The 12089-nt window shown below is 35.9% G+C and overlaps 2 protein-coding genes across 2 annotated transcripts; one reads left to right on the forward strand and one right to left on the reverse strand.

Annotated features, from left to right (window-relative positions):
• The first annotated feature begins 6406 nt into the window (after nucleotides 1–6406).
• LOC133032648 (G-type lectin S-receptor-like serine/threonine-protein kinase LECRK3) lies at nucleotides 6407–8945 on the forward strand. Its single transcript, XM_061106738.1, has one exon. The coding sequence runs from the start codon at nucleotides 6472–6474 to the stop codon at nucleotides 8839–8841; it is 2370 nt and encodes a 789-aa protein (XP_060962721.1). The 5' UTR covers nucleotides 6407–6471; the 3' UTR covers nucleotides 8842–8945.
• Nucleotides 8946–9042: 97 nt separating this feature from the next.
• On the reverse strand, nucleotides 9043–11542 carry LOC133032649 (L-type lectin-domain containing receptor kinase S.6-like). Its single transcript, XM_061106739.1, has one exon. It carries the CDS (start codon nucleotides 11466–11468, stop codon nucleotides 9276–9278), a length of 2193 nt encoding a protein of 730 aa, XP_060962722.1. The 5' UTR covers nucleotides 11469–11542; the 3' UTR covers nucleotides 9043–9275.
• Nucleotides 11543–12089: the final 547 nt, after the last annotated feature.

Consider the following 12089-nt stretch of genomic DNA (forward strand, 5'->3'; position numbering starts at 1 on the left):
ATGACTCCATCTGGGTAGTGGTGGATCGATTTACGAAATCTGCTCATTTTCTGCCGGTTAGAACGACATTTTCAAAGTGGATCGGGTTGCGTAGTTATATGTCGGTGAGATAGTGAGACTTCACGGGTGCCGAAATCTATAGTTTCGGACGGGGATCCGAAATTCATCTCCAAATTTTGGCGTAGTTTGCAACGCGCAATGGGTACGAAGCTAAAATTCAAGACAACATTCCATCCTCGTACGGATGGTCGATCCGAAAGGACAATTCGGATATTGGAGGATATGCCGAGAGCCTCGTGTTATGGACTTTGAGGGTTCATGGAATAAATATCTACCGTTGATAGAGTTCTCTTACAACAACGAGCTACCGCAGTACGATAGGGATGGCACCCTACGAATCGTTGTACGGTAGAAAGTGTAGATCCCCTATCCACCGGGATGAGACAGGGGAGAGGAAATACCTAGGTCCGAGTCGGGTTCAGCGGACCAATGAGGCAATAGAAAAGATAAAAGCTAGAATGCTTGCCTCACAGAGTAGACAGAAGAGTTACGCAGATCCGAAACGTAGGGATGTTGAGTTCCGAGTAGGGGACCATGTGTTTTTGCGAGTATCTCCGATGAAGGGGATTAAACGTTTCGGGAAAAGAGGCAAGTTATGCCCTAGGTTTGCAGGACCTTTCGAGATTCTCGAGAAGATAGGTCAGGTGGCATATCGGTTAGCATTGCCTCCAGCTTTATCAGCAGTGCACAACGTATTTCATGTCTCAATGTTGAGAAAATACGTTTCAGACCCCTCTCATATACTCAGTTATGAGAGCCTTCGGCTCGGTCGGATATGTCTTATGAGGAACAGCCAGTGCAGATCCTGGATAGAAAGGATAAAGTCCTTCGGAATAAGACCATAGCGTTGGTCAAGGTTCTCTGGAGAAACAGTAAGGTGGAAGAAGCCACCTGGGAGCTAGGATCAGATATGCGAGCTCAAGTTCCAGAGTTATTCAGGTTAGATTTCGGGGACGAAATCCTTTTAAGGGGGGGAATAGTTGTAAAGCCCGCTTAGTTAATTTGGAAATTAGCAGTTATTTATGTTAATCATGAAATTATTTATAGCTATTTAAATAATTTAGTATTGATATTTATGGAATTCAGATATGCATAATCATGTCATCAGCAGTTTTTATATATCGCATTTCCGGTGTCCGGTATTTTGGAACGCGGCGTTTGGCTCAGTAGAAATCACAACTTAGTATGTTAGTATTTTGGGGACGGGTTTTAGACATTGGGAATGTCGGGAATGGCCGGGAATTTAGAATGTCCCAAAAATACCCCTTTAGTTTGATTTTAGTGATTTTATGGTGGAGGGGCAAAATGGTCTTTTTGCCCCATTAGTGTTTTGTCTTATATGAGTTTATTAAATGAAATAAATGTTTATTTATTTAATGGCTTTTGGCTGAAATGGATTTATTAAAATGGTATATTAAGCTTGAAAATCCCTTTTTATCTCATTTTTACACTTAGTCAAAAGTAGAAAGTTTTAAAAATAGAAAAGCTCTCTCTCTCTTTTCCTCTCTTTCGGCTGAGCTTGGAGGGTTCAAGGCTGAGATTTTGGTTGGTGATTTCTAGTGTTTTAGCAAGATCAAAGTGTATTTTCTTTAAGGTAATTCTTGGCTTTAATCTCTTACTTGTTTTCTTGGAAAAAATTGATGAAAAGATGATGAATGCATGTTGTTTTGGGGAGGTTGTTGGCTGCTGTGTTTTGTGATTATTTTGTGTGATTCAAGCATGTTTATGTGAGGTTATTTAGGTTGTTTTGAAGCATGTAGGTTAGATTGTTAAGCTTGTAGTTTTTATGTGAAAAAGTATGAATTTTGGAAGGAAAATGTTGTGATTATGTTCTGTGTTGTTGTTGTTGTTCTTGTTAGTTTGCAGAGGTTATTTTATGCTTAGTTATGTTGAATTAAGCTAGTTTGATTGCTTGTTTAGGTGGTTTGCTCAAGCTTGAGTTTGGAACTCAAAGCTTGAGCTCCAATGGCAAAATTTGTGTATGTGGTTTCTGGGTAGGTTTGATGCCTTGGAATTGTTAGTTGGGGCATATAGAACAGGTCTGGAAAGTTTGGGACCAATTGGGTTTAAATTGGTCAAGATATGTGATTTTTAGTTGGTACTCGCGAGGAACCGGAATTCGGTTGAGCATCCGATCGGATGGGGGTTCAGATTTCCGAACCGATTCGGTTGGGCAACCGGTCTGCCGGTTGGGGATTTTTCAGAACCCTAGTTTTCCTCGTTTTTGGGTTTTTAGGGGTATTGCCATGCTTTTTATCGATAGGGAAACTTTTAGTTTCGAGTTTTAGTCCCCGGGAAGTGATTTAGCGTGTCACTTATAGCGTTGTGATTTTTATGGTTTAGGAGCCAGTAATCCGCCGTTCGGCCTTCGGCCCAAAGTTGACCGCACACCCGAAATCGGAATCCGTGTAAGATTAGTATAACAAGTATGCATATGTAGATTACATGTTTAGCGAGCATGTAGGAAGCCTATTAGATTACAGTAGTTGTATGTTGGCTTCGAACCATCCAACCCTGTCACGTCGGTAAGACAGTGGAGTATGACCGGAATGAGTATGACCGGTTTGACCGATCAGCCGACACTTGGTTGGTGGTTCCGTGCTATTGACGTATCCCGTCTGCAGACAGCCGGAGTATGACCAAGAATGAGTATGACCGGCTCGACCGATCAGAGGATATAGTAACACGTCGGACAGCCGGAGTATGACCAAGAATGAGTATGACCGGTTCGACCGATCAGGTTGTTACGTGTCAATAGTACCGTCCCTATGAACGTTCAGAACTCAGTACCATGTTGGACATGGCAGTAGTGGCTCAGTATCATGTTGGACATGGCAGTAGCGGGACTCAGTATCGTGTTGGACACGGCAGTTAGTATCATGTATGAGTATTATTATGCTTTTCTTGCTGAGTCTGTCGACTCACAGTTTACGTTCATGTGTAGGTAAAGGCAAGGCTGTAGCTGATGGACCGTGACCGAGCATATGAGATTGTACATGTCGGGGCGGTTAGGCCTGGAGCGTACGATCCTCGGGATGCCAGTGGCCGAGATTTTGTAGAATCGTCGTTAGACGACTTTCATTTTGATGTAAAAGTTAAACAGTTAAAACGTTTGTAAATATTTTTATAAATCGGGATCCCGAGACTTTTTGCAAAATGGTTTATAAGTTTAATGAAAAAGCAAAATTTTAATTAATCACGTTTTTCCATAAACCTCGTTGACTAGCAACGAGCTGCACAGTACGTTTAAAAATCACATAACACGCCTAAGATAGTTAGGGTGTTACAGCCCAAACCGAATAATCCGTCTAAACCGAACCGAAAAAACCGATAAAAATTACAAACCGAAATAACTCGAAAAAATTACAAACTGCCTAATCTGTTAATTGGGCGGGTTAAAAATAGGTCCAACCCGCCCAATTAAATCAACGAACCCGACCAACCCGATTTTGCACCATTAATTTTTTTTTTTAACTTTTTAGTTTTTATTATATATAACATAAATGATTAAATATATAATAATATAAAGTTATATACTTAATTATTAGTTTTAAAGTCATATATATGGTGTTGTACTTTGATGGAATGTGATATTTTTAATTTATCTTTTTAATTTTTATTGATTTTGACTTTAAAACCAAAAAAAAAAAAAGTTTTGCCGGTTTGGGCGGGTTAACCCGACCAAAACCGCCCAAACCGTTGGTCCGTTTGTAGATTTTTTTTAAAAAAATTAGGCGGGTTGCACTTAAATTTTAGCAACCCGAACTTTAGATTGGGTTAGAAAATATATAGGATAAACCGTCTAAACCAACCGATGTACAACCCTATCGCCAGCCATAAGTGCTAGCAGAATAACAGAACTTTTGAGCTTATGACTTAAAATAATATTTACCCAAATTTCAATATCGTATTTTAAAAGCAAATATTACGGTTGAATTCAGAGCGATCCAATTAGTTTGGAACACGTCCAACTAGGTTGAAAATGGGTTGACTCAGTCCAAAAATCATTGTATGGCTAAGTTAACTCAATTGTTGGCAGAAATACTTCGATGGCTACTGTAGGCACGTCGAACCTCCGATTGAGGTGATTCTTTTGACATTGGATTTGTCTTGTCGAGAGCTTCGATTTGACATATAATATCACTATATTTAGCTCTGATACTAATTTATTGTGCCTAGAAATAATAAATAACAATAAATAGTGGTATATGATATATCAAAGTAGTAAAAATAAAACACACAAAAATACGTACGTGATTCGATAATTAGCCTACTTTACAGGAGGTAGCTGATATTATTGAATGAATAGGAAATATATAGAGTATAAATACAGATTTCCACATTAAAAATATCTCTCAAGTATTTTTTGAAGTGTTTTCTCAAACTCACAAAAAATACTCACACTCTTTTTTTTTTTTTTGATAATTGAAACTTTATTGAAAAACCAAAAAGGCCTAAAAGTCAAAGTTTATAGTGGTAACAAAGGGTGCCACTTCCCTTGAGGAAAATTGCCTAAAACAACAAGCAGAAGTAGCCCAAGCTACTAAATTGTGCTCACGAGAGTTCCACATAGTCCAAAAAAAAATACTCACACTCACTAAGTATTTTTTTCTATCAAAAGTTTGGCTAAACAAATACTCTCTCTCATATTTCCTTGAATTGATACATATGCTCTTGAGAGAGCTCTATATTTACATAAGGAAAATTCATTTTCTAATCATATGTAATTAAGAGGTAACTTATCTCCCAATCACAATAACTATTAATAGGTAGCTCAACTCTGAGCTACATATAATTAATTAGAGGAGCATACGTAAATAGTTATTATATAGCTTCATTGACTAATGTGATCAATAATAAATTCCAAATCTCTTAATTATTGAACCATAAATTCAAACCAATTTGACTTTTAAGCCAGATTCAACGCTATCTTCTTTCTCTATGAGCATATAAACTCAATTTTCTGATTTTTTTATTATATAAAAAATAATTAAAATATGGAATTAAAATTTAATTCCATAATACTAACGAGGCAACTCACATGGTATTTATAGTAGCCAATATTCTCACGTTTATATGACAATGTGGAAAGTTTTAGATAATAATATGACTTTCACAAATAATACTTGTATTTAGAATCTTAACTATTGAACCGAGACATTTTATTATTACTTTTTTCTATAAAGTATATTTAATACTATAAAACTACAAATTTATATAAACTTTTAATATATTTTAGCATATTATATTATGAAAAAAAAAACAAAAAAAAAAACAAAGTACACCCTTATTTGTTACAAAAAGAAAAACAACAACAATAATAATAATTTTGAATCGGCCACTACGTATATGTCAATGTGGAAAATAATTTGTGTAGTAACGACTTTCTTCATTTAATATCTTCTTCGTAATTACTATAATAAATTAATAATGACTTTTCCTTCTCTACTGTTTTGCTCATATAATATATTTAAATTAATGTAAGCAGAACACCATTTTAGATTTATATATCAAAAATTAATTGTACTATTTTGAAAAATTGTGAAAATTTTAAAATTATTAATGTTTTTTTTTTATTTTATTTTTGTACAAATAATATGCATCACAAATATCACATATGAAGAAGGACCAAGCCAAAAAATTACAACTATCAAATTAATTATTTGTTCTAAGATATACAAAATATGAGTTATTTTTGATAAAACAAATGCCATATAAAACTAAATAGAAATGCTAAAAAGACTTAATGGTGTGTTATTTATATATATAGTGCTATTGGTGTTTAATACTCTCCTTAATATCACACTGCTATTAGTATAATTAAGTATTAAGTCTTACATAATTAAAAAAAATAATTTTAACGAATAATAATTTTAACGCTACACTTAAAAAAAAAAGTACTAGTAGCCAATAGTAATGGTGAATTCAATATAGAGTCTCATTTATTTATATTTAATAGCAATGTTCAAAACTAAATTATTTCAAAAGCCCAAGAAATAAGAAAAAAATAAAAAAATGTCTCCTTTTTTTTAAAAAGAAATTTATTATTAAGCACTTCTTCACTATAGCCATGATCTCCTTTAAGTTGCCAGGGGAAGAGAATCTTCAACCTTTTCTGAGAATCTTCAACGTTTTACCCAAAAAAAGGCCCAAAACAAATTATTGAGTATATCCTTTATTTAATTATAACGAAGATAACACCTGCAGATTATTTTGACATTTTCTTTGATAACACTTAAACCAAACATAATAAATGTATTTAGAATAATAACACACAACTTTTCTTTTGACTTGAATTTTCATTACAAATATAATATAATATTCTCCTATAAATTAATGAGCTACGTTCTTGCCAATCACATACATAATTAGCCTAAACCAGTTTCTCTACAAACCAAACACTTTATCATTATGGCTGCAAATCCAATAACAGTTTTGTTCTTTCTTCTAATCACTCAAATATTATTATTCACCATCTCAACTGCTCAACAAAATAATACCACCAAAATGATCAGTCTTAACTCTTCAATCTCTACTTCAACCAATAATTCCTATTGGCTATCAAATTCAGGCCAATTTGCATTTGGTTTCTACAAACAAGGCAATGGCTTTGCCATTGGAATCTGGTTTGACAAGTTAAAGGAGAAGACAGTCATATGGACAGCAAACCGGGATCAACAGCAGCCACTCCCACAGAGCCCAACACTTGCTTTGAATGATTTCGCCAACTCTGTTTCCCCTGATCAGCCTGCTGCCTCAGCTTCACTGCTCGATTCGGGTAATTTTGTCCTCTACAACTCAGATTCCGAGCCCATATGGCAGAGCTTTAAACATCCAACCGATACCATTTTGTCCGGACAGCGTTTAGAGACAGGAAAAGTTCTCATCTCAGCTGATTCCAACACAAATCACTCGTCCGGAAGATTTCAAGTTATCATGCAGACCGACGGTAATCTAATCCTGCGTCCAACAAGCAGTGGTGTTTTAGCTTATCACACATATTGGTACTCGAGTACAGATGGAAACCAGAACACAATTCTGAATCTTGATTTTAATGGTCAATTAGACTTGATGAATTCTACAAGTAAGAGTATCATAAAGACAATTCATGCTGCAGATTTACTCAATGGGAGGATTAATAATGTTACTTATCGTCTAACACTTGATGCAGATGGAATATTAAGATTATATTCTCACAATTTGTTTAATGACAACAGTTGGAGTATTAAATGGAATTCAACTAACAATAGGTGTGCTCCAACTGGCTTGTGTGGTAATAATGCATATTGTGATCTTATTCAAAATGAAGAACCCAATTGTATATGTCTTCCTGGTTTTGATTTCATTAATCAAAACCAGAAAAGTTTAGGCTGTGAAAGGAATGGTACCAACATAAATTATTGCACAATGGATAACAGTGATAATGATCACAACACACGAATGTTTTCGGTTAAGGTATTGGATGGAGTTTTGTGGGAAAATGGCTCAAACTCTTCCTCTGTTCCAATAAACAACAAGTTTGCTTGTGAGAAAGATTGTTTGGATGATTGTAACTGTGAAATCGCTTTGTTTGCTAACAACATATGCAACAAACTTCTTCCTCCTCTGAGATACTCCAAAGCTGTTGATTCACAAAGTGGTGAAACAGCAACAACCATTGTCAAAGTACGTAATGAAAATTATAGTGACACCCCATCATTGAAAGAAGTCAAGAAAGGTCAGGCAATGCATATCTTAGTGATTGGTATTGTGTGCATAGTATTTTCCATCATTATCCTTTTCATTTCAATGTTTCTGTTTTGGAAAAGTCATTTCAACTCTAGTAAAAAAGCCATTTTTGTAGATGAAGTATTGGCTGTTAGATCATTTACTTATAATGAGCTTGAAATAGCTACAAAATCTTTTGCACAACAGTTGGGTAAGGGCTCTTTCGGAACGGTTTTCAAAGGAAACTTAAGATTCCCTTATGGGGAAAGAGCCATTGCTGTGAAAAGACTAGAGAAAGTTGCTGTAGAAGGAGATGTTGAGTTCTTAAATGAAATGAGATCCATTGGTAGAACTCACCACAAAAATCTAGTTCGTTTGATTGGTTATTGTCATGAAAAATCAAACAAGCTTCTAGTTTATGATTACATGAGCCATGGATCACTATCGAAATTTCTCTTCAAATCAGACATGAAACCACATTGGGATGAAAGAGTGAGAATAGCGTTGGGAATCGCTAGAGGCATTAGATATCTACATGAAGAATGTGAAAATAAGATCATTCATTGTGACATAAATCCCAACAACATACTCATAGACGAAAACCGTTGTGCTAAGATTTCTGATTTTGGATTAGCAAAGTTGTTGATGCCGGATCAAACAAAGACGAACACAGGAATTAGAGGGACGAGGGGGTTCGTTGCTCCAGAGTGGCACAAGGGACAGCCTATTACAACCAAAGTTGATGTGTATAGCTTTGGCATTGTTTTGTTGGTGATCATATGTTGTCGTCCTAGTGTTGATGCAAGTGTTCCTGAGAAAGAAGCCATCTTAGTTGATTGGGTTGATGAGTGTTTTAGGATCAATAAATTAAGAATTCTTTTTCAAGATGATGAAGTGGATGAGGTTGAGTTTCATAGATTGGTGAAGATTGGTCTTTGGTGTATACAAGAAGACCCAACAATTCGTCCTACAATGAAGAAGGTTGTCTCCATGTTTGAAGACACTTTAGTAGACATTCCTATTCCCCCATGTAACGATTCTTCTTCCTATTTCTTGGATATATCAGATTCTTAAATTTGTTATTATAAATAGAATAAATGGGATTTGTCTCCCAATTATGATTATTCTTGTAAAGTTTTGAAGTGAACTTATAAAAACCATTGCAAATATATTATTTATAGGCAAACCTCCTAACTGACTCTGCACTCCTAATTTAGTATTGAACACAGAAAATAAATAAAAAAACAAGATAAATAGGACAAAAAGACAAATTCATTACTTTTAAATTGCGTATTTATATATTAATAATAACAATGCAACTTAAACACAACTATGGTAAAAAATACTGTTTAATTACAACTTAATTAGTAGCTCAAAAGCTACTGTTTTTAAGAGTATTAAAATATGGTAAAAACTAAAATAAAAAGTCACTAATTTAGATACTACATGTGACTTTTTTCACTTTACACTCTCACTAGAACACTTTCATACTTTTGTTGAAACAGTATCTATCCAAAATTACTCATGGGAGTAAGAAATGGATCAGTGTTAGAGGTGGTCTTAGAGATCTGAGATGCAGCAGATGATGATTCAGAGGGAACAGCATTAACAGGTCGAAGCTTAAACCTTGGTTTGCATGGTGGGAGAAGAGGGAGTGAGGCTTCACCTTTGAGAACCCTTGCAGCTTGTTTCACACTTAGCCTTTTGACATGATTGGGATGGACACAAGCAAGTCCCACAACCAACATCCGCATCAACTCCTCATTCTTAACTTTCCCCCTAAGCCTCACATCAGCAGCATCAACTATCATTCCCTTCCCCCACAGCTCCCACACCCAATCAACTACAGACTTACCATCTTCATCCACTGCCCTCTTCCCTGTTACCAATTCCAAAACAACCACTCCAAAGCTGTACGCATCGGTTTTCGAGCTAGGCACACCTGTGTACACGTACTCCGGAGCTAGATATCCCAGTGTTCCTGCTGGTATGGTGGCATTTCTCGACTCATGATCACCACCCCCACCACCAGGACTGTGTTCGTACACTTGTGCCAAACCGAAATCCCCAAGTTTGGCATTGAAATTTTCATCCAGCATTATGTTACATGACTTTACATCTCTGTGGATGATCTGTCTCTCACAATCTTGGTGCAGATAAGTAAGAGCTGAAGCTACCCCAATAGCTATTTTCTGTCTCTGAGTCCATGTAAGGACAATGGCTGACCTTGTTTTGTTGTGGAGGATTTTGTCAAGGCTTCCATTTGGCATGTACTCGTACACAAGCACTAATTCAGATCCTTCACAGCACCATCCCTGGAGTTGGATTAAATTCTTGTGCTTTAAGCAACCAACCATTGTTGCAAACTCAGTGGTGAAAGGATTGCGCCAACTGCCAATCCCACTCACACGTTGAAACCTTTTCACAGCAACTTGAGGACCATGAGGAAGACACCCTTTGTAGACAGTTGCAGAGGCTCCTTCCCCAACTATTCGGTTTGGAGCAAAACACATGGTGGCTGATTTGATCTCTGCTAGTGACAATCTTGTTGGGACTCTGTTGGCTTGAATCCTCTCAGCAGCAAAATTAGTGTTCACTGATGATCTGGTTTGAATCCGTGGATTAGCACCAAAAGTATTGTTGTTAATAACAACAATCTTTCTTTCCTGAATCTTTTTGAAAATTACCACAAGAACAATGGCTATAATTGAAATTACCAAAGTAACTAAGCATCCAACACCAAGAACAAACTTTTCTTGTTCCGATTTATGAGTGGCAGTGGCAGTGGCAGAGTGTTCATCATCTGGAGAGCAAACAAAGCAATCTCCTTCTTCAACAATATCCAAAGGAATGGTGAATGAGCCGTGATAAATCTTGAAACGCCATTTGTCAAGCACATGGAGAGAAGAGCCTTGGCCATTGGAACTAGAGAAACCCACGTACATATACTCCTTGAGTATCTGAGAAAGATCGAGTCTGGCGACAAGAACAGGATTGGTAGGCCTTACAGCAGAGTAGCCAACCCAAATACGAATCATCTTGATTGGGTTTCTGTACTCAATCCAAGTCTTTATGGTTTTCCCACTTTTCAAGTTGACACCTTTCGGAGTTAAATCGACGGAGGAGACTGAAACGACACTGTTGAGATCGACTCCGATGTGGTTTCCGTTAACGTCTCCGAGCAGTGGATCGAAGCTTGTGTCGTACTCAACAGCAAAGAAGGGATCTTTAACAACAAAAGGCCTCGGAAGACCGATGTGGCCTTTGAATGAGCTGAAAGAATCTTGGTCGGGAGCTATGAGGAAGGATATGCCGTCGCCGGGGGAACAGAACGGAGAGGGCGTAATGGAGAAGGAGAAGACCGATGAAAAAGACGCTGTGTCGTTTGTTTCAGAGTCGACGAAGCGTATTGGGTCTGCGTAGAGAGCTCCTCCAACGCCATTGAAAGAGGCCAATGAAGAAGAAGAACAAGAGTTGAGTTCTTGAGTAAGAACAATGGAAGCGTTGCTAAAGAAAGCATCGCCGAAGAGGGTGAGGTTGTTTGGGGAGTGAGAAAAGGTGGGAAAGTGGAGATTGGAGAAGGAGATGAGGAAGATCATCATCCACACAAAAGCGAAGGAACCCATTATTGCAATTGCACTGTCTGACTGTAAGTGAGCAACGATTGTTTTCGAGCAAAAAACGTTAATACCACCCACCATTATATATACCTCTCCATCACATCACTTTATTTCTTATTTTTATCTTACATATATTAATATATCTATAATATAACATAACATTACATGTATATAAAGATGGATTGACTTTTTGGTTTTGATTCAACTATTTTGTTTTTTGTGATTAATTTTTTTTTTCTCTTTTTTTGTTTTTTATGTAACTTTAAAGTATTAATGTTTTAAATTTAAATAATTTAATATTTATTTTTTAATTTTATAATTTTTTTTTCACTTAATATATTTATAAACTCTTCAATCTTTAAAAAAATAATACTTTAAATTTATATTTTTAAAATATTTAATAATTATTTATTTAAAAAATAATTCTCATAAAAGTTAATCTTTATCATTATATTTAGCAATTCCTCTAGACTCATACTCTTTATTTTATATTATATATTTATTTTAAATTATATTTAATATTATAAAAAAAAACAAGTTTTATTTTTCATTAATTTTGATGAAACTTTTAGCACATTATTTTATTTTTAATAAAAGAGAAATATGCCACCCTACCTCAAATTGAATCATCAGTCTGCCATTGGTGCTACGTACATACTTACAGTATTAGAACCTTACATTAATATAATATATTGTGTGTGA

Source organism: Cannabis sativa, chromosome X (genome assembly GCF_029168945.1).
Source record: "Cannabis sativa cultivar Pink pepper isolate KNU-18-1 chromosome X, ASM2916894v1, whole genome shotgun sequence".
NCBI lineage: Eukaryota > Viridiplantae > Streptophyta > Magnoliopsida > Rosales > Cannabaceae > Cannabis > Cannabis sativa.